Source organism: Lycium barbarum, chromosome 3, assembly GCF_019175385.1.
Source record: "Lycium barbarum isolate Lr01 chromosome 3, ASM1917538v2, whole genome shotgun sequence".
In the NCBI taxonomy this organism is placed as follows: domain Eukaryota; kingdom Viridiplantae; phylum Streptophyta; class Magnoliopsida; order Solanales; family Solanaceae; genus Lycium; species Lycium barbarum.
The window spans coordinates 27,822,867-27,847,286 of NC_083339.1; the positions used below are offsets into that span (position 1 = coordinate 27,822,867).

Consider the following 24,420-nt stretch of genomic DNA (forward strand, 5'->3'; position numbering starts at 1 on the left):
AAGAGGACGCTAAGAATTAAATATATTTATTTATTTACAATACTATTGGGTATCTTTCGGTGGTTTTCTTTTTTTTTGAGCCAAGGGTCTTTCGGAAACAGCCTCTCTACCTCTATGGTAGGGGTAAGGTCTGCGTACACTCTATCCTCCCCAGATCCCACTTTGTGGGATTACACTGGATATGTTGTTAATATTATTGGGTTTCTTTGCATAAAATCTTTCCATTTTTGGAAAAAACGTATAAAAGTCCATTATAGGTGAAGGTTAGTTTTAAAACTTTGAAAATGCATGCTAAGATCCGACTCATTTTTGGCGATTATACATGAACAAGGAGATTCACTGCCTCATTCAAAAGGTGAAGGAGGTATTGTTTCCTTTTCAAATGTGACTGTTTTTTAAGCGCATCCAAATAATTGGACTGCAAGTCAATGTGAACTGACTATAACCCACATCCTTAGGATGGCGAAGCCCTGGTAAAATATCCGGGCCATTTTTAGAGTTGTAGGCATGATAAAAAAGATTAGTTTCAAGGGCTTGAGAGTCCAATTTCATCATATATGAGATGGGCTGAGACAAGGTGGAGCCTTGTGGAATCTTGCCTGGAAGTCTACATGACTGATTGAATACTTATCCACGTAGTCTATTATACTATGTAAAACTTGAAGTTTTGTCCATGGGGCAAGTGGGGTCAAAAGTTCAAGACCACCCACCTCCAAAGACATTGTAAATCACTTTGGACTATCTAAACTACCTAAACGGCTTGTTATAACTACACAAGGTTGAAAACCAAATTTCATCGGATTCCATACTTTTGTACTTAATTAGCTTTCACCCGCTATCTTGCAAATATAATATTACGAAATACCCTTTTCAGACTCACACGCAATAAACTGATCTGGAAATATAGGAGAAGATTCCACGTTTGCCTCCTAACAAATTTTGATTGTATCTCCATCTTCAAATGATCCATATAAATAGAAAAAAAAAGTATTTGTTTTCACCCGTTCTTCCACAAATCAAACTCAAAAAATACCCTTGTTGACAAGTTCATGGAAACGGTTGGGCATTTCGAATGTGAAAATACAGTCGTTGCATTGTCGAATGCAAAACTGATAGCAATGAGATGATGAAAATTATTAAAGAAGACATTTTTGTTTTACTGCTTTATGCTCTCCGCGAGAAGTAATAAATAAAGTATAGTTGATTAAATGGTAGCTAGAAAAGTTAAACTGTTTAATTGACTTGACTACTCTTTGTTATACAAAAAGACAGGCTGCTTATCAATCTTTATAGCTGTGTATGTAGATGATGTGATAATCACAAGAACAGATTCAACAGAGATAGAACAATCGAAAAGGTTACTCCATGATGCATTCAAGATCAAGTACCTTAGTAGACTTCACTAGTTCCTGGGATTGGAAGTCCTTTACAAAGAGGATGGAGCCATTGTCTCCTAACGGAAGTTTGTTTTGGATTTACAAAAGAACAAGGATAAACTGCATAATTCGGATAAGTTCAGTTTTAAATGAGCAAGTAAGACTGCAAGTAAGTAAAGTAAACATCGACAAATACAGGTAAGAACATTGACATCTACCTCAGAGCAAACTCTACCTCAACATTCGAGGATGAATGTTTTTGAAGGGGGGAGAATGTTACACCCACCCCGCACTTTCAGAGCATGAGCATGCCACGTACTTCACCGTTGTAATGAAGTATCGGAGACGTCCCATGAAGTTTTGAAAGGTACAAGCCATGGGAAGTACGTAACAATGAAGTAAAGGATGAATTTGCAATCTCGTTAGTCGTAACCAGGAAGGACAACCTTGAAAGATGAGAACATGCCCATTATCAAGTATAATAAATGATAAATAGTATGTAGAGGGAGTTTTGGAAGATTCCGGGACCAAACAAATCAAAGAACATAAGTTTGTCGAAAATTTGGAAAAAATTGGCAGAATTAAGGACAACATTTTGGGTCAACTTTGAAATGGTGGTGGGCTTAGGCCCACATAGGAGCTTAATGGACAAAATAAAAGATGACTAAGTCATCAAATTTTTCATCTTGATCCATAGAAATTTCAAGAACCTTAAAGAACAAGAGAGAAGGAGAAAAAAAAACCAAAGGCCATTCGGCCATGTTCAAACCAACAAAACCTTGGAAAAATTATTATCAAAAATTATTTTCTTCTAGCTAAATAATCCATTGAAGGGTCCTTAGCAAAGTGAAGTGGTCATTGGAGCAAGAAAAGCACATATTCTTGCAAGTTACAAATTCTAGCCAAGTGAGAAGTAGGGGTGTTCATGGTTCGGTTTGGGTCGGTTATTGGTTAAAACCATAACCAAACCAATTTAGTCGGTTTTTAAATGTCTAAAACCATAACCAAACCAAGTAAAATAATAACCACCGGTTTGGTTATTGTCGGTTTGGTTCGGTTTGGTTCGGTTTTTCGGTTTATGACTAGCCGTGACAATTCAAATATTCTCTCTCTACGTTCTTCAAATTTCTTATGAAGCTCTTTTTTCCTCACGGCCCACAAGGGTGAACTTTGCTGCATATTGAGGGAAAGACACGCTGTTGGCAAATCAGGTGGACCAAACTTGCAACGCAGTTTAGATTCAAAAGAACAAGTCAAACAGAGGTTTCAAAATACAAACAACCCTTATGCTTACAACTTATTAGAGTTGGGCTTGGATTGTTGGACATATTCTTTTAAGACATGGGTCTTAAAAATAAGTAGACCAAAATTAAATTAATAATTAAAATGTATAAAATATCTTTAATTATTTATGAAAAGCTAATATTATACATATAAATAATTATAAATTTTATGTATATAATTATCGGTTTGGTTCGGTTATTTATTCGGTTATTTTTTACTATAACCATAACCAAACCAAATATTATCGGTTTTTCAAATTTAAAACCAAACCAAACCAAATGTCGGTTATTTTATTCGGTTTGGTTAAATTTTCGGTTTGGTTTTGGTTTTAACCAAAACTGTGAACAGCCCTAGTGAGAAGTCAAGGGAAAAAGGTAAAGTTAATCCTTTTCTTATATGTTATGGATGATTATGTATGTTGTAGTAGGTAAAAGTGGATGAAATTCTTGAAAATATGGAATCATGTTGTGGCCGTGCATATGTGTGTATGTGTAGGAATAATGATTTAATTATTTTATCTAGTGTTTGGTTGTTGTTGTTGTGGATGCTATGTTGATAATGAAAGTTGGATGATTCTAGTGAGGTTGTGATGGTTGGAGAGTTGTTTTAGAAATTAATGTGATTTGAAAATAGTCTTCTTGTATTTATGGAAGATAATGTTGTTAGTGTGTAAATAGTTGGGTTGTTGTGATTGAATTTGAAAGAAGGAATTAGGTTGTTATTGTTCTTATTGAAGTTGGAAGGTCTCGGGGAAAGTATTATGTTGATTGGGTTGTTTGGAATATTATGTGAATTGATTGAAGTATTCTTGAATCGTGTTGGAATGGTTTCGGATTAATACTTGAATATGTGAGCAATTGTGAATTGAACATAAATGGAACGTCGTCGAAATTTGTAGAAAGAAGTTGTTAATGTTGGAATGCGTTTTGAATTGATTGTTGAAGTTGTTAGTATGATTTTTGGTATTGTTGTTGATAGTTTGGCCGAGTTAAATTCTCAGATTGTTGTTGATAAAAATTGGCCGAGTTAGATTCTCGGGGACGGTGTATTTACAGGGGAAATGCTGCCGAAATTTCGGTAGACAAAGTGTTAGTTTAGGATGAGATTCTTCGATATCTATAGCTAATGTTCGTATTCATTAACATTATTATAGATTTTGGGAAGGCCAAGAGTTAAGTTGGATTGACTAAGGAAGCAGACAATGTATGTTAAGGCTCGTCCCTTTTCTTTCAAGGCATGATCCTGATGTTATGATCTTATAATTGTTTCCGTATCTTTCTCGTTTTCAAAAGTTAGATGTTTATGATTTCCAGGCATGATTCTCTTCCCGATAACTCGTAAATGTCTTTTTCTAAAAGTGTCTGTATTCTACAAAACAGAGGTTTATGATTTTGTAAGATTTTATGACAATAACGATGAATATGTTTTACAATGACACTGATGATGTCGAGGGTGAGAATATTTCTATGATGACTATGATAAGAATGATTTTCCAAAAATGGCTTCCGAAAGGTTCGTAAAAGGTTCTGTACTTCAAACGCTCATAACTTTCGTATACTAAATCGGATTGACCCGAAACTTGTTTCTGAGTCTTCAGGTGTCGATTTATGTACGTTGTTATTCATTGCTAGTCTCATCTTATAATAATTGTTCCTTCAAGGTGAGACAAAGTCGGGATGATTATTCCATAATGTAATCGGAGGTTACCGACCTTACGTCACTCCGATAGATACATGACTTTCTTTGGGCTCTCCTGCATGCTGCTTACATGATATATGTATATGATACATGCATATGTATGTGGGGAAGATGGGAAAGAGGGACAGAGCGTTATATACGCGTATCCACCTGATCATCTGGTATTATATGACATGATATCATCCCGGACACGGGATGCCCGGACGCGGGACATATGTGGTTAAATGGATCGGCTGCCGACGTCTCGGCAATATGATATGTTCTATTTTCTATATATATGAAAAAGAAATGTTATCAAAGAAAGTAAAGTATGGTATATATATATATATATATATATATATATATATAATGGATCGGGCTGCACGTTCCGCAGTAATATATATGGATCGGGCTGCACGTTCCGCAGCACTAAGCATGCATGGTACCCGCCAAAAGGCACTCACATGTATAGGTTGCTCTTCTATCTCATGATATGTTCTATATTTCCCTTATGTCATTGTTCATGCTATATATCTCTCATATGTTATTATTCATGCCTTACATACTCGGTACATTACTCGTACTGACGTCCCTTCTTGTGGACGCTGCGTTTCATGCTATGCAGGTAAGAAGGTAGACGGGTTCGATCCCTAGGAGCTCCACCAGCGGTACATTGAGAGCGCTCCAGTTGTTCCGGGGCTCCAGTTTATTGGTACTACTTTTGTGTATATATTCGGGCACCGCAGAACCTGGCCCTTCTTGTAAATATATGTATCTTGTTTAGAGGCTCGTAGACAAATATGTACAGTCAGATGGTTCACACTGTTGTTCGTCCTTGTCGTTGTATAATGTGTTAGTAAAGTTTGTTGTCACTTGTTTACGAGTATACTATTAATGATAGTGTTAAGTAAAGAAATGATGATATTGTCCATACGGCCCACACAGTAGTAAGGATAAGATGCGATATAAGAGGTACTCGGTGTAGTAGTATCGGGTACCCGTCGCGACCCCTAGTTGGGTCGTGACAAAAACATCGTGTGGGATGTTTTAGGAAATATATTGTTATGGATAATGGTATTGATGATGTTGGTATTGTTGTTGTTGATTGGTTGTTGATATTGTGATTTCGGGCTAGGCATATAAATAGGGGAGATGCTACCCGAATTTCGGCAACTATAGAAGGATTTATTTGAAGGATTAAGACAAGCCTATAAAGGTGAGTCTAACAATAGTATAAATTTTCTTGAATATAGATTTACGAGCCTGGGAGGACAAACGTTGAGTGGTTAAGGAGACTAAAAGGTATGTTAAGGCTATTCCTCTTTCTTTTAAAGGCATGATTCATTTCCTATGAACGCATACACGCCTTTCATAATACCTTATTTCTAAAAACACTAGCAGTTCATGATTCTCAAAATCCTTATAATGCTAAAGACGAATGTTTTCTATATGGACCATGATGAGGATTATGATGAACCCATTTCTGGAGATTCCAAAGTTATGGTTTTAATGTCATTATGAGATTACTGAGTTGGTTTCAAGATTTTGATTATGTTTGTTGATATTGATCTCATCTTATGATTTTACTCAAAAGGCATGATTCCTATTTTATGATTCCATATATGTTTCCATAACTCTCTTCTAAAAGCTAGAAGTTCATGATTCTTAAAAACTTCTTATGATACTTAAGATGAGATGTTTTGTATGATGAACTTGATAATGAAGATCTTAATTCTAGAAATTCCAAAGTTTATGATTTTAATGCTATTATGAGATTATTGAGCTTATTTCATGACTTTCTCGATTTTATTCATTGTTGTTGATCCCACCTTATAATAATTGTTCCTTCAAGGTGGGATAAATGATGATGACTGATCCATAATATAATCGGAGGCTACCGACCTTACGTCACTCCGATATAGTTGTGGCTTTTGATTGGGCTCTCATGCATGCTTTATATATATGTATGTATTTTCTCACACCGCACTGCGTTATAGTCGGCCGAGCATGGCACGTATATGTGCACACCACTGCAGTGGGCATGTTATGATATTACCCCGGACGCGGGCTAATGATGATAACACCGAGCCTTAATGGCCTAGCATGATACTATATATATATGACACCGAGTCTTAATAGCCGGGCATGATACTATATATATGACACTGAGCCTTAATGGTCGGGCATGGTACTATATATATGTATAAGAATATTTATTTAAAAAGGCTAAGCATGCATGACACCGCTTTATGAGGCATCCAGATGTACAAGTTATCTCTCATATTCCATGTTATCTTTCATATCTATATTATGTTGTTATTCATGCCTTACATACTCAGTACATTATTCGTACTGACGTCCCTTCTTGTGGACGCTGCGCTCATGCTCGCAGGTAGGCAGGGAGCCAGATCAGACCCGTAGGTGTTCTATCAGCGAATTCTCAGGAGCACTCCACTTACTTCGAAGCTGCAGTCTATTTGGTATTGTCCTTATGATCATTTGTATTCTATGTAGAGGCTCGTAGACGTGTGTGTACAGTTAGATGTTTTATAGCTCCACCGGTTTATATTGTTGTATAATATATTGGTGGCCCTGTCGGCCTTATTTTGAGCTCTTGATGCTTTACTGTTAGCCTTGTCGGCTTTATGATATACGTTATGTTGTGGCGACCTTGTCGGTCCGCATATGGACCTATGTGTTGAATGATCGGATATTCCTGTAGTGGGCCTTTTCTGCATGCAGGTGTTCTTTTAGTTATGGTTTATAATGTTCCAAGTAACGGATAAGTCATGTGGTTCCCGGCCTACGGGTCGGAGCCCGTCATACTCCTGGTAGGGATGATTAGCCTAGGGTTTATGAAGATAAAAGTAAGAACAAGGAAGAAAAGGGTTAATGACGGCTTACAAATGTCTCAAAGTATCCCAGCATACCGTTTTCAACCCTTCAAATAAGTATTTATAGTCTAGGAATTTAATAACTATAGAATAGAGAAAAAAATCCTAATTAAAATCGGACAAGTTAAACCCGACCCGTGTTGGCCGCGCGTCGCGGGTCCAGCACGAGACCTTCAGTGAAATTTGGATGTTAATTGTGCCAGGTACGCGATGCCTATACAGAGCGGAACTCCTGGTTTCTGCAACTCAACCTTCACATGATGGCCCCGCGACGCGATGCTGGCACATATGCTTCCTTCAGTTCAATTTTTTCCTTTTAGTTCATCACTTGTGGTCTTCGACTCGTCACCTCGTGTAATCATCATATGCTCCAAAATCAACCACTTTTAGCCCGGTTTTCCATTGTTTGTCTTCATCATACCTTTATACACATAAAATATAACGACATAAGCTCAAATACATTAAGTGATAAAATTCATAAGAATGGGATGTAAAATGACACGAAACATAGATATTTGTGCCAAATATCACCATCCCCCACTTATACTTTGCTCTCCCTCGAGCAAACACAAACCAACACCAAACTACACTTCTAGCTCAACTCATTCAAACAGGCCTGCAACAGGATTCAGCTAGTATGGCTATCTCAAAAGAATGATTTCAAAACCAAAACAATGAGCCAAGTTACGAAAGCCATGCCAAAGATTTAAAACCCTCATTTTTAGCACCAATGACCACCTTCTTGAAACACACTTCACTTTTAAAACCAATTGACCCAACGACACCACTTTAAAGCATGTAAGCAACCTTATGATCAAGAAATCAACACTTCACCACTCTATTGCTAATTATGTGCCCTCACCAAAAGAAAGTAATCCATATCTCTCAAGAATCACATATGTTTAAATCAATGACCATAAAATCAATAATCACGCTCACTCTTACAAAGAATATCACATGCAAAGTACGACGTACCATAGGTTTGCCCCTAGTGTAACCACTCCACTAATACAAGTAAGAAGAACCTAGAATCAAGTAGGACTTCGAGGGTTGTAATGTAGGCTAAGGGACAGGTAGGAATTATTTGGATAATAGTGACTAACCTCCCTAAGCACTTTAATACATATACTTCTATCATTCTTGCACAATTTCTTCATTAGCCCTTATTCAACACCAACCAACCTTTAAATTTCTCCCAATTCACCCAGTTTTCTTTGTTTAAGCACCACTCTTTTAAAAGTCACACAAGTTAGAAGGGAACCTTTTTCGCTACATTCTTTTATCTTTTTCAGATTTTTTTTCTTTTCTCTTTTTTTTTTTTTTTAAAAAATTCCCAACTAACAAGTGAATTAGTTCTTTTCATTCGGTGCTCTCATAGTCTTCCTAGATTACAATTAACAACCACTTCCCCTTTCATTCACATCCCAACTGCCAATACATATGTAAATGATTAAAGTGCTCATAGAGTATTTGGATCAAAATCAAGTTTTATAGAATGAAGGGGTAAAGGCTAATTACTGCTATCAACGAAAAGGGTAAAGGCTCAAAGGGTTAACTAGGGTGCTATTTACAAGTTGGTAGGATAAACATTTTAAGCTTTTTAGTGACTAATAAAAGAAACGCCTCTATCATTTTCTAGGCTCAACCGAACTTCATTTCGCTTCGCGAACACACAGGGCAAGTTCTAGATGTCAATACCAAACATGGATACAAATGCAAAACCATACACACACATGGCACACAATCAACGCAAGAGGGATCTGGTTGTCCCTCGAATCAAGCAACAATAAAAATCAATAATGCCAAGTGGGTCATAACGAGTCAAACAAAAACAATTTGCAAGTGCTTTCAAGAAAAGTGATACAATTTCAAGGCATGCTTTCACAAAAAAATTTAAGATCACTCATATGCCAATACTTCACCTAACCCGTGCACCTAGCATTTGAATACGCCTATCCTAAGGACTAATTTTCCCTCAATCAAGTTGCCATCCACCCATCATCAGGAAAAGCCCTTTCTATGACTATAAAAGAAAAATCTACCTACGCCCGGTTCAAAGCCCCCCCCCCCCCTCGGGAAAGAACCAAGGCCATAAGAAAACCAAAGGGGGAATGCCTACTAATGAGCAACTTAAAAGGTTATTAAAGAAAAATAAAGAACCTAAATCTTTTTGCAATTTTTTCAACTTTTTCTATTTTTTTTTCGACACTAAGACTCAAACTAAAAACAAATCCTAAGCATATACTAGTCATCATCCACAACCTCAAAATGTTGTTACAAAACCAAGGACGTATTTCCCACCCCACACTTAAAATCAAGCAATGCCCTCAGTGCATATAGATGGAAAAATTAAAAGCAAGTAAGGTACGAAATACTCCCTGGGCCCATTAGGGCCTAGCTAGCAACATGCTCTCATCATCAAGGGGCGAATGAACCCACACTTAAAACTCTGGCTTGCTCCTCAGCTTCAACTTCGGATACTCAGACTTCCCCTAATCGTTGTGGCACGATGTGAATCAACTTCACCATTTTTCCCTCCACTTTGAGGATATGAATTGCGCCCCTAATTTTGCATCAAATTTTCTGCTCCGCTCCTGGGGCGGTGGTGTGAAAATAAAGGAACCAAGAAATAGGTGTCGCATCTTGCACTTCCTGGCCCTTAAGTGAGGAATATCATTTTGTCTCTTAGGTGTGGCAAATTTTCATTTATATATGGCTCTTGTTACTCATCTATACTCTTCTCCAAAAGCTTGAAAGGCTTGATTTCCATGTCGTCAACCACGCATAATGTAGAAAAATGTTTAGAATGAGGACCAACACGCCCCAACTACAAAACTGCATTAATTCTGACATCCTCACTTTTGTACACCTCCTCAACAATGACCTCATCAATAAAGATCTGATCCAATGGTTGGAATTCCTCTATCTGCTCCACAAGTTGGCCAGTATCCACAACATGTTGGTGGTTGGGCATCAGACGCCTCAACCTTTTTATTCATTTGAGCCTGCAGGTCATAGATATCTGAGCCAAATTGGTCTATCTCTTGTCTGAGCTCAGTTCTTCCCTCTATCAGTTATTTAGCCATGTTTGTAAGACCATCACGGAGAAACCCATGAAATTTCATTTGTTGAGCTTGTTCCGTTAGCCAAGATTGGCTCACCATCTTTGCTTCTCCAAAGCTATCTACTTGCGGGAACTCTCTATCTTCAACCTCGGCCTGCATCTCTGTGAGTTTGGCACGAATCCTCTCTATGGCTTCCACTTTTCTGCATTTTGCTCTCTCATTAATGCATCGTGCTTCATTATTTACTTTATCATATCACTAATCTGAGCAAGGCTTTCCGCATCCTACACTTTGTTATTCCTGTCAACATCACAAACAACAGGAGAATCGTAATAGGGGCTCGGGGATGGGGAATAAGAGTTAGGACAACCATTGCTATGACCGACTTGACCACCAATATATTACAAACATTCCACTCAAAAGATTGGGAAGGTGCACACAACCCATTCTCGAGAATATTTTGACAGTATTGCCACAAGTGGGGTCCTCCACAAATCAGGCACGGATCACCAAAATAGGAACAACCAATATTCGACCAATTTTTATTCTAAGATGTCATGTCAAGAAAACTAACAAAATATTAAATCAAAAATAAAATAAAATAATAAAAAAGAAATAAAAAACTTGAATAGAAATTCAAAAATCCAAATTAGAAAAACAATAAGTATTGATAAGTCCCCGGCAATGGCGCCAAAAACTTGTTGCTCCCAAACGCACACGCAAGTATACGTGGTCGTACAAGTAATATAGACCTTTTAAGTCCAGATATCGATCCCACAGGGACTTAGGGTTTACTGTTAAGCTAATCAAAATTCAAATGAAACTATTCAAGAAAGTAACAAGAATGATGATTTTGTGTAAACTAACTAAAATTGAAAATAGATAATTTGTGAGAGGTGTTTTTGTGACTGAGAATATTTTGACAAAACTGTAAGATTTATCAGATGATGGAGAGTTTCAGGGTTATGACTTTCGACAATCCAGTTGATCTTCCGACAATTCTACCTATTTTATTTCCTAGGTTACTAGTTGACGGGTTAATTGTAACTTTATGATATTATCTCGAACTGCTCACAAGCCTGTAGATGTTGCTATAACGCCTATATGTCTATGGTCGTCAGAGGTAACAAGAACGCATTTAATTCTGCGTATTCAACTAACTAGGGCTAAAGGGTATATCTCTATCCTCAGTAACGAAACGATTAAAAATCGAGCAAACTCTATTTATTCTTATTACGTATGTAAAATTCCATTCTCAAGTTCAATTCACGCATCACAGATAGGGTCTAACTATTGTCCAAATAATTAAACAATTAAGCACGAGAATAACTAAGCAACCCAAACATATGGAAATTTAATAGATAAAAATTGTCATCAAACCAACTTTCAAGTATTACGCCACAACCCTAGAAACTAACAGATTAGCTACTCATGATTCGATCACAGACAAAAGAATTCATGATTAGCCTAGGGTTTATGAAGATAAAAGTAAAAAAGGGGAAGAAAAGGGTTAATGATGGCTTACAAGTGTCTCAAAGTATCCCAGCATACCGTTCTCAACCCCCCAAATAAGTATTTATAATCTAGGAATTTAAAAACTACAGAATAGGAAAAAATCCTAATTAAAATCGGACATGTTAAACCCGTCCCGTGCTGGCCGTGCGTCACAGGTCCATACGGGACCTTCAGTGAAATTTGGATGTTGATTGTGCCAAGTCCGCGACGCCTATGCAGCGCGGGACTCCTGGTTTCCGCAACTCAACCTTCACGTGCTGGCCCCGCGACGTAGGGCTGACACATATGCTTCCTTCAGTTCAATTTTTTCCTTTTAGTACATCACTTGTGTTCGACTCGTCACCTCGTGTAATCATCATATGCTCCAAAATCAACCACTTTTAGCCCGGTTTTCCATCGTTTGTCTTTATCGTACCTATACACATGAAATATAATGACATAAGCTCAAATACCACAATTTCATCATAGATTAAGCGATAAAAGTCATAAGAATAGGACGTAAAATGACACGAAACATAGATATTTGTGCCAAATATCAATCATTGAGTAAGGTTGTCGGAGAGTTGGTTTGGCTGGATAGAATTCTTCAACAATAACTATTCCATTTTTTAAACCAATTGTTATTTACTGTAGTCAGTCTGCTTTGCACATTGCCAAGAATTTTGTCTTTCATGAAAGAACAAAGCACATTGAAGTGGATTGACTTTGTGCGCAACAAATTCCAGGATGGAATGATCTCTCTTTACCATGTTATCACCACTGACCACCTAGCTGATATACTCATCACGGCCCTCATAATAAAGCATTCAAGTATCTGACACCTTGGCTCTGAAAGCCTCACATCCAACTCGAGGTCGGGGGGTATTGAGATTTACATTGTATATATAGTTGAGTTAGTTAGCTGGTAGTTTAGATGTTAAGCAGGATAGTTAGTGCACTGTTAGTTAATTAGTTAGCTTGTACCGTAGATATTTTCATTTGAGCAAATTCAATTCATTCAATGCAAAGTTCTCTGTGGCTCCTCTCTCTTATTCCTCTTCTCATATTTAGTCTAGCGGACAAGATTGTCGAATCCACCATTAGAGCTTGTAATCAAAGTTGTGTTTCCCTCAATTGTGTGTGGTTTTGAGAATACCAAATAATATTGTATAGAATAAATAAATTTCATCCTTCATCTTTCAAGATTGAAGACACTGAAACCTCTGTGTAAATATTACTTTTCCTCTGTGTAAATATTACTTTCTCCATTTCAATTCAGTTGCTGTTTAGTATATCAAAATTTGTTTTACCAACATTCTGATCTAAATTGAATAAAAACCATTTAAATAAATAAATACAGAATCCACAACAATAGTATAAACAACAAATTTTCTCATATTAAGACTAGAAACTATACATTTATAAGCTTCACCCGAAGTTTGACCCTAAAGGCAATAGGCTCTTGAAGGAATAATTTTCTGTGCAAACCGATATCCAAAGAGAAAAGTACAAATCAAAAGCAAAATATTACATCAAAAAATTCAACATTGAAGAACTATTTGGCCTTCTTTAGATCACCGTGGGATATTTGTATTATATATCATTGAAGAAAAGTTGCTGCTATTTGTGTTGGAGTCGGAACTATATTGTCCAGAGAAATTGTTGATACCTGTATTAGATTCAATTGGAATTGAATAAAGATCTGATGATTCATCTTCATTTCCGTGTCCATTAGCCCAAGGGTTATTTTTGGTAAACTTTCTCAAACTTTCAAGGTCCGATGCTACTTCTTGCATTGTAGGTCTATCTTCTCCATGAAATTTAAGACAATTTTTCACTAGCTCGGCCACCTTTTGGAGTTGCTCAAGACTTCCTTCTCTTACCACTTGACGATCAAGAATTTGAAACAATTGATTCTTTCTCATGGACAGGACAAAATATTCTGCCAAATTGATCTTGTCATCCTCATCATTTCTGTCCCTCGAAATAGGTTTCATCCCTGTTAAAAGTTCTGCAAGAACTACTCCAAAACTATACACGTCACTTTTCTCAGTCAATTGACTTGTGCGAAAATATTCAGGATCCAAGTACCCTAATGTCCCTTGAACCAATGTAGCAATATGTGTTTGACCAAGAGGGATTAATCTTGAAGCTTCAAAATCCGCCACTTTCGCAGTGTAAACAACGTCCAATAATAAATTGGCAGACTTGACATCCTTGTGTATAATAGGCATTTGCGCTGATGAATGAAGGTAAGCAAGTGCACTTGCTGTCTCAGTAGCAATTCGTAGTCGATTTTGCAAAGATAACCAAGGTGCTCCATTTCGATTGTGGATATGCTCGTAAAGAGTTCCATGAGAAATGTATTCATAGACCAGTAAAGGCACTTCAGCTTCCAAACAACACCCAAAGAGCCTCACCACGTTTCTGTGGTTGACTTGAGTAAGAATAAGTACCTCATTGATGAACTGTTCAGTCTGATCCTCGTCCACAAACTTAGATTTCTTAATTGCAACTATGCGGTTATCAAGTAGAATACCTTTATAGACAATTCCTATTCCACCACGACCAAGAATTCTATCACTGGCATAGTTGTTTGAAGCCTTTTTCAACTCCTCCGCTGTAAAAATTTTGGTTGCTTCCACACCACCCTCGTTAGAAGAGATTCGTTGTTTCAAGAGCAAACCACCATTTTGTTGGAAGAATTTCTCTCGAAGTTTATTTAGTTTTCTTTTCTTGATGCTGAAATAAAGCCAAGTCATCCCAACTATTAGGGACATAAAACCAACTCCCATACCTGTGTTTAAACCAAAATTTTAGTAGAATTAGAAATCTAAGAGAAGGGACATGCATGCAATTTTATTTTTCACTTCAAGAAAAAGTATTCATTTTTCACTACTGTGTATAATCCATTACCTTTTCAATAAAAAGTAAGCAGGTGGTCTATCTATATGTGAGTACATGTAAGTTCAATTTCTGAGAAACTTACCTACAGAAAACTTGATCCATGGGAACTCCGAGTTCGAGTTTGGTGCAATACAACCACGGCCATTCTTTTTTCCATCACCGGTGTATCCTTCTGGACAGGAACAATTGTAACTCCCCGGTGTATTTATGCAATTGTGTTCACATGAATTGGTATTTGGATCCGCACATTCATCAATATCTAGCATATAAAACAAGGAAAACATTGACATATTAATCCACAACGCTTACACCCAAAAGTATGACCAAACGATCAAACAAAATGTGATGAAAATTATGATATTAGGTAATTTGTTTTCATCAGCTAAAGTTTTGGTGTACATAAATATTTGTTTGGTTCAAATAAATTAATTCCTGACACTTCGTGTCTTTTATCTTTTTTGTTTACATATTTACTTGTAGGATGTGACATTGTAAGCTCCAGCATTATTTTGTAATTCAGTAATGGCAACTAGAAGTATTTAATTAGCGTTACTCCTTTTCCAATAGTTGTCGACGTTTTTTGCTTACAATGATGAGATTTTAAACCATATTCTTCGTCATAAGCAATTAAATATTTTAAAAGCTAACCAATAGTATTTATGTAGCTATGAATCTTTAAACATTACTTATATAAATAAGTTACTAGTGACCTCATTGCTAGACTGATTGACCTAAAAATTTAACTGATTTTTTTTTTTGGAGTAAAATAACAATACTCCCTCTGTTCCACTTTGTAAAGTAATATTTTTTACTTCATCAGATTCAAATTATGTGAATTTTGATCAATATTTTAAAGTATAATTTTTCATTATATTAACTTGAAAAAAAAATGCAACTTACAATATTTATATGTTAAAAGGTACTTCTTGATTCCGAACTAATAGAATTTGTTTTAAGAAAAGGGAAGAAGGCTACACATTCACATGTACCTCACTATGGTAAGATAAATATATATATGTGCCTCTTCCCTATGCAGTCATGGAGGAAGAAAGAGAAAAAGTTTCAATTTAAAAGTCCTGTATTAGTATTTGAGCAGACAAAAATCCTCAATACTAATTATTTTTTCTTGGTAAAACAATACTAATATTACTGCACCATGGTAATATATCATACTATAGTCCTACTAATTAATCTACAACTTTATTAATAATATCCATTTTGATATACTAAATCTAAAATTTATAACTTAATGAAGACCAAAACAAATTTGTACTAACATTTTTAAAGGATCGAGTGTGAGATAACAAATTCTTCACAAATGGTGGCAAAGACACCCCCCACCCCTCACCCCCCCCCCCCGCCCCCCCCCCCCCAAAATAATATATAGTAATTTTTTTTTTTTTATGTATATATACAATGTATTGAATCCCTTGATTTTTGTAATATCTTTCCCTTTTTTTATTTGGATTCCCTTACCACTAATAGTTAGCATAAAAGGGGGGGAAAAAGAGACTATATTGGTATAAATAAAATGGATAATCAAACATGTCAGGAAATAGAGAAATCAAGTTACCTTGGCAAGCTGGGCCGATGTATGGATTGCCTTCATATCCCGGGTTACAGCTGCACCTATAACCACCAAGGCCAGTGTCGGAATCGATACACTGGCTATTACGCAAGCAAGCATAATCGTTACGTTTCTGCGCTTCGACACAACTTATATTTCCAATAGCCCAATCTAGCATAATAGGAACATTATCCAAAATCTTCTTTACAAAATTAACATCACTGAGATCTTGTATGCCATTGATTTGGAATCGACTTGCCTCACCAAGAAATGAATAACCACATGGATTAAAAGACCAAACTAAGCTGTGATTTTGTTTGGAGCTTTGCATTGTTGTGTTGAAATATTTCAAGCCTTTTGGTATTGTTATTTGGCACCAACCAGCGCCCATACATCTTCCTTCAACTACTTGATCTGAACTAATACAGACACTGGGGCAGCCATTAGCGAAGTCGTGTCCAACTATTATTGCAGCTTCGTCACAACCAACGACGGTGAATCTACTTAGGTAAATTCACAATTTAGAGTCAGTAAGTTTCGGTGTAAAGAGAAGGCAAAATCAACTCATTTTCAGTAACCCTCCCGAGCAATCTAACTTTAAGCGAATTGAATTATGGCCAGTTTTTTGGCTGAACTCGAAATAACCTATTAATTTATGGTAAAATTAACAAAATGACTACCTTTTGGTAGTTTCCTATCATTATAGCTACCTTTTAAAAATTACCATTTGTAGCTATGTTTTCTCAAATTAAGGTATTTTTTTCGGATGTATTTGATGCTTATAAATACATAGTAACACAGTAAAAAATTAAAACATATCCCTTGATTTAAGGCCATAACGGTGGGATCAATTAATTAGCTATTAATTGGTATTTTTTACCATACCCTTCCACAAAATCAGATTTTAGATTACCTTTCCATAACCATTTTCTATTCCTCCATCCAATCTTCAACATTCAAACATAAAAAATCAAAAATTCAAAATTTGAAAACATTCAGCAGCCAATATATTTGAAGTTTTCAATATTGATTTCGTTCTTGATTTACCGATGTATTTGATAGCATAACCAATGTATTTGAAGTTTCCAATCAAACCCCATGTATTTTATATTAAATCTCATGTATTTGTGTGAGTAACAATTTGCATCACCCATGTATTTTAGCGGTAATGTATTTGAAGTTTTCAATATTGATTTCGTTTTGATTTACACATGTACTTGATAGCATAACCAATGTATTTGAAGTTACCAATCAAACCCCATGTACTTTTATATTAAATCTCATGTGTTTGTGTGAGTAACAATTTGCATCACACATGTATTTGATGGATTAATTTGAACAAAATACACAAATATATAGAAAACTTACAATGTATTTTCGTCACTCATGTATTTGAAACTGGATGAACTGATGGAATTAATTTGAACAAAATACACAAAATATGGAAAAACTTACATAAATACACCACCAACCACAACAATTGGTAGCTATATCATAAAACATACACAAATACATATATTTTTCATCTTCTCAAAACCCTAAAAAACTCTAGACCACCAAAAAAAAAACCCTAGCCACAGATCAAATGCAACTCGGTCCAGATTTATGGGCACTGGTCCACAACCCAAAAGTCTTGGCATTTACAGTTATAACTTTCCCACAATGGGAGATAAGCCCACAACCATAATGAATGATCATTCTAGTTGGAACATCATTCACATAAAAAAGAAAATGGAAAGGTTAATTGCCTTCTTATGTTTAATTTGTCCACAAAGCTTGAAATCATGGAAACCAAAAAAAAAAAATTGAGAGAGGGGCGGCCGCCACCCGTCTTGGTGGTGGTTGATAGAAGGAGAGAGAGAATTTTTTAGGGATTTGAGAAATGAAAAATCTAAAATGGGTAGTGAGTGAGAATAGAGAAAGTCAAAAATTTATGAAAAAGGAGAGAGAATGATAATGTATATTAAGTGATTAATATTGTTACCATTAAAAGGGGGATATGGGATTGGGGGTGCTAAATTTTAGGTGTATTTGTGCACCAGTAACTGAAAATTACTCTGTAGCTATATTAGTTAAATTCAAAAAGTATTTAATTATTATTAGTAATTAAAACAAAAGATAATTAATATCATTAATTATGTATTAAAAATATCTATAACACGTAATTTTTCATTAATTATTGGGTCAAAATAATGTAACCCGACAAAAAGTGTAATCCGGACCCAAACATACATTGACGCGAGCAAACTTTGAGTGAGTGGAGTCATTTCTCATTTATTGATTTGACATATTTTAATCGCTCAAGTTTGTTCCCTCATTTACCCTGTGTAATTATTTATAATATATAAACATTTTGTATAAGCTATGTAATTCAAGAAGAAAGGCATCCATAGGTTTAGTTGAAAAATATAAATGGCCTGTTTGATCAAGTTTTTGAAAAGTTAAAAGTACTTATTTTAGAAAATTGAATAAAATAGGTGTTTTTAAATAGTAAAAAAAGTTGTTTTCAGAAGCTAAAAGCAAAATAATTTTCCCCAGAATCACTTTTGAAATCTTGATCAAGCACAAATTATTATTCAATGTTGACAAAAGTTCTTTTCAAATTGAGTAGCCAGACACAAAACGACTACTTTCCAAGTTTGAAAAACGTTTTTCAAAATAAATAAATTTCGAAATCTCGATCAAACAGAAAATAAGTCGTTTAGAATTTAGAGTACCTGCTGAGGATAGAGAAACTGTAAGGACTTGAGGTTCCTAAACTCATCCAAGCAGGATCATCTCGAAGCAACATTCCTGTTGATGAATAACACCTCCGACTTAACGTACTTGATACGCGCATTTCAGCGTCCGAGATGTCATAAACCGGAATGTTCCATATGAAGGGTTTCGGAGTACCAGTTGTCTTAGTGTCACAATTGATCTCGAAATTCGGGTTTAATGCACAACCAGATCCTAATCCAATCCCAAAAGGATATGGCACTGAAAGGTTCCCACACTTTTTCGGACATCCTGGTTTTGTAATGTTAGCAGCTTTGGTAATGGTGGTGGTAGTGTTGGTTGGCAGAGATGTGGTGTTTGTCGTTGGAGGAGGAGTGGTGGTGATGGGAGGAGGAGTAGTGGTGTTAGTAGGGATAATTTGGGCTGTGGCTAATGTCAAGATTAGCACAAGTGTGAAAGAAAAAAGAGCAACTTGCCTAAGCTGCATGGTTTTTTGAAAGATAATAGTAATGGAAATGAAAAGCACGTATTGAGCAAAGGGTTACATATATATATTTCTAACTATTTACAAGAGCCGGTTGGGCTCCTTTTTCCTCGTCCAACCGGCTCTCTTTGGTGGTCTTCCAAGTTAAAATAAAATAAAATATATATATATATATATATTATGGGCCCCATAAAACAACAACTAATATTAAAAAAAAAAAATTGGGCTCCATATTAAACACCAACCAGTATTAAAAAAAAAAAAAATGGAACCCACCACATCCAAACTCACGGGAAAATAAAGTGGACCCCATATTAACAAAAATTAAGCAATATAAAAAAAAAGTGAATCTCATATTAAAAAAATAAACAATGTCAAAAAAAAAAAGTACAGACTTTGTATTCGTAGTAAACACTAATATAATAAAGTTTTAAATACGGAGCACAAACTACAATGTTATATTAATCGTGTTTTGAACATAGTATTCCATATTGACAAAATCAAGCAATATAAAAAAAAAAAAAGTGAATCACATATTAAAAAAACAAACAATGTCAAAAAAAAAGTGCAGACTTTGTATTCGTAGCAAACACTAATATAATAAGGTTTTAGATACAGAGCACAAACTACAATGTTATATTAATCGTGTTTTGAACATAGTATATATATATATATTATATGCATAAAAATAGTGCAAACTAATAATGTCCAAAAGGGTGGGCCTCATACTAAACAACACCAAGCAATATAAAAAATAAAAATAGTGCAAATTAATAATGTCAAAAAAAAAAAAGTGCACCCCATATTAAAAAATCAAACAATATTCATGTAATTTCCAAAGTATCTCATTAAGTCAATAATGATGGATTCATTGTCACGTGCGTATCAATCCATTAGTGGGAGCAAATAAAATTGTTTTTCTTCAAAAGGTTAAGTAGTCAAACCATACAATTTTCTTTCTTTTTTTATATTAGCCTGAGATCTAATCTAGATATTAAACTGTTATATTTGTATTCCGCCATGTCATTTATTTGTTATGTTTACTAAAATAAATATACTTAAAATATTTATATTTTAAAATATTGTTATTCTTACTCTAATAAATGTGAAAAGAGATTAATGTCGTAAAAAAATATATATCAAATGGAGATCAAATAATGAATAAGGTAAATTAGTCAAATTATAATTCTAATCGACGTTTTCTTAAAAAAGCATGCAAAAGACAACATAACAAGTAAAATGAGCTAAACCAAGAATATTTACCAAAAATTAAAAAATAGTATTTCTTCTTTTAAATAGAAAATTAATTTCTACTTTATTTCGTTCTAAACATGTAAAATTAATTTAATAATTTGAATTAGAATTATCCAAATCAAAATTTGATAAAAAATAATAAATATTTTACACCTTTAAATTAATCGAATTAAAATTGAAAGTATCAACTGATGCTTAAATATTGCTATTATTTTATCTCAAAGAGAGAAAAATAGTTTCCTTTTAAACAAATCTTCTCTTTTAAAAAATATTAATAAATTTGCCGATTTTGTATTCGTAGCAAACATTAATATAATAAAATTTTAGATACGAAGCACAAACTACAATGTTATATTAATCGTATTTTGAACATAATATATATATATATATATATATATATATATATATATATATATATATATATATATATATATATATATATATATATAATCACTATTCAAAGACAACTACATACACATAGATACAATATAATCTAAAGTGTTGGGCCCGTACGCATAGGCCATCTAGTATAGAGAGAGAGAACTGAGATGAATCCGACCTTAGATAGTGAGATACTAGTAGAAAATTCCTAGTGCTCAGTAGTCAGTAATCAACTACAACGACGTTGACAATCGTAGCTTCGTCCCCAAATAATGTGCCCACAGCGAAGACTTTGACAAAATCAAAGTCGACGAGGAATCATTAATATGGATACAATTCAGTGGTGCAATGGTGAATAAAGTAGATGCAATTTTCAAGATTAGAGTTCAAATTTTAATAGAGAAAAATATTACGAGGTGAGTATTTCTAATCACCCGACATCTATAATGGTGAAAAGTTGTAGGTTATTTCTTAGGTATACCCATGTTAGCCCGAAAATTTAAGCAAAGGTGACCTTTAAGTTTGGAAATTACTAGAGGTGACTTGTAGGGACCACATGAAGTCAAAACTCAATTAAATTTGTGATTAAGAAAATTGGGGTTGAAAATGTATTTTACCAAACTTGTTAATCTTTTATAAAATACAAAAAAGACCCCAAACCATTTAATCCAACCCCCATTTATTTCAAACTCAACATCAGTCCATATCCAAACACACGAACTTCATCCAAAACACACGTTCATCTCAACTGCTCCTTCAAAATTCAAACCCACGATCTCAACTGCTAAATGTGCCTGCTGAAACCGTCGTCAACCTCTTCAAAAGCCGACTCAGCAACGAACTGCTGCTCTCCATTTCTCTCAGGTAAATTCGCTCAACTGTTTCTTCTTTTAAAGTTAGGGTTTTGAAATCATAGTGAGAAAATGATGATTTTGGTTGGAGAAGAAGAAGAATAACATGGGTTTGTCTGCAATGTTGTTTATTTTGTTCTTCAATGCTTGAGAAACCCTTATTTGTTGTATTTGTTCGAGTTGTTGGGGTTTGTGTGTTTGTAAATAGTGTATGTGGTTGTGAAATTCTGGTTTTTGGTGTTGTTTGTGTTCTCGTTCTCCTTAGTAGTTCGAAAAAAGGGCTTGTTGGGCTTGACAAAACCCGCATTTGCTCTATTTGTTCCACTTGTTGGGGTTTCTGTGTTGTTAAATAGTGTATGTGGTTGTGAAATTATGATTTTTGGTACTGTTTGTGTTCTTGTTCTCCTTGGGTTTCGAAAAAAAGGTTTGAATTTTTTTTGGATTTTTTGCAACAGCTGAGTAAGTTGTTGCAGCAACTTCAGCACTTGTTTGACAGTTGAGGTTGGTTTATTTTGTTTAACTTGTGATGGTGGTGTGTTTGTATTGAAACAAATGTTTTTTCTGGTTCAAAAGTTAGAGTTTTGAAATAAAAGTACGAAAATGACTAATTTTGGTTAAAGAAGAAGAGGAAGAACATGGGCAGGGTGTCTATGCAATGCTGTGTATTTTGTTCAATTTTTGACTGTTGTGTGTTTGTAATACACTGATATTGCAGCCTGATAGTGAAATAGATGTTGTTGTCCTATTGTTGTCCTTGTAAGGCTTAGGAAAAATGGCCTTGCCATTTGTTTTTTACCCAACAGCTGAGTAATCTGTTGCAACAGATTTTTAATCTGTTAGTAAAAATCCAACAGTTGCTGAGGTTGTTGCAGCAAGTGAATATGTTGTTGCAACAGATTTAAAATCTGTTGAAAATTGTTAAAACAGTTGCTGAGGAAGCTGCAGCAACTGTTCTGATGGTTTCCAATAGATTAGTCTGTTGGAACAACTCAATCATATGTTCCAACAACTTTACCAGTTGTTGCACCAGATTATCCATCTGCTGGAATTAATCAATACAGTTGCTGAGGAAGCTGCAGCAACTGTATTAATATTTTCCAACAGATGTATAATATGTTGCAACAACCTATGAAGTTGTTGGAACATATGATGGAGTTGTTCCAATATATTACACACTTGTTGCAACATATGCTTCAGCTCTTGTAAACATTCATTATTTATTTACTTTAAATGGTGCACAAATCAATTGAAAGTGTTTTTGCTTATCTCCTGTGTGCAGATAAAATGTCTTCACGAAAAAGAAAAGGGGAGGAATCATCGAAATCATCTACAGTTAGTAAAAGAGCTAAGGGGCCATCATTAGATGATCTTGCTGAACAGGCAAATATTCTTTCTGATCAAACTGCTGAACAGGAAACCTCTCAAGTAGGAGTTTCTGGCCAAGAAAGTAAAGAAGATCAAGTAGATGAACAAGATAAAGAAGAAGAACAAGAACAAAATAGAGAAGAAGAAAATAAAGAAGAAGAAGAAGAAGAAGAAGAAGAAGAAGAAGAAGAAAAAGAAGAAGATGATGTAAATAATGATGACAATAAAGAGGATAAAATTGCATCTTTTGAAAGGTCGGCGACCGGGCTGTTGATTCTTCTATTGGGACTGATATTGAAAGACCTTCCACTGATGAAGTTGTCAAAACTTTCAGTATTGAGAAGTTCCGTGTGCAGATGCCGATGGATAAACTAGGTGATTTGAATGGTGATCTTGTTGTAAAATCAGTCATGGGCAAGCCCTTTGATCACTTTAGGAAGATACTTCAGGAGGAGGACTTGGAGGATTTCTTCAGGGCCACATGTTTTGGCATGTATCTAGATTTGCCTGAGGACAACAATGCAAGGTTTCAAATGACCATTGTGTATGGTCTTCTCAAACGAAGAATTATTTGCAGCAAAACTGATGAGATATGGATAAACTACTGCGGCATGCCAGTTTTTTTTGGCATCAAGGAGTTTGCCATAATTACCGGACTGAGGTGTCATGATCCTTCTCATCCTCTTCCTACAGTTACATTAAAGAAGGGAGCCATGACACCCAAGTCATCCAAGGGAGCCAAGACACCCAAGTCATCCAAGGCATCCAAGAAAGTCAAGAAAGGCAAAGCCAAGGTTGATGATGATTTGGATTTAGTGGATGTTTGTGGAGAGAGCTACAAGGCAGCGGATTTGCTAGCAGACTTGAAGTCAGAAACTATGTCAAGAAAGCACAAGGAGTCAGTGTGCTTAGTTTGGTTTGTGAATTCTATTCTTTGGGCAAGGGATGTAAAGAATAATATAGAACTTGGTTTGATTAAACTGTCGGAGGATCATGAGGCATTCAATAACTATACATGGGGTCATAAAAGTTTTAAGTTGACTGTTGAATATTTGTGCAAAGCTTTGAACCCTAATGTGAAGACTTCCAACATCTATGGCTTC

General features: G+C 35.3%; 1 protein-coding gene across 1 annotated transcript; it reads right to left on the bottom strand.

Moving 5' to 3' along the window:
• Positions 1–13,215: 13,215 nt before the first annotated feature.
• Positions 13,216–20,436, bottom strand: LOC132633824 (putative wall-associated receptor kinase-like 16). Its single transcript, XM_060350267.1, has 4 exons — positions 18,982–20,436; positions 16,271–16,764; positions 14,780–14,956; positions 13,216–14,587 (listed from the first exon to the last, which is right to left on the bottom strand). Exons 1-4 carry the CDS (start codon positions 19,467–19,469, stop codon positions 13,365–13,367), a joined length of 2,382 nt encoding a protein of 793 aa, XP_060206250.1. The 5' UTR covers positions 19,470–20,436; the 3' UTR covers positions 13,216–13,364.
• Between the last annotated feature and the right edge of the window lie 3,984 nt (positions 20,437–24,420).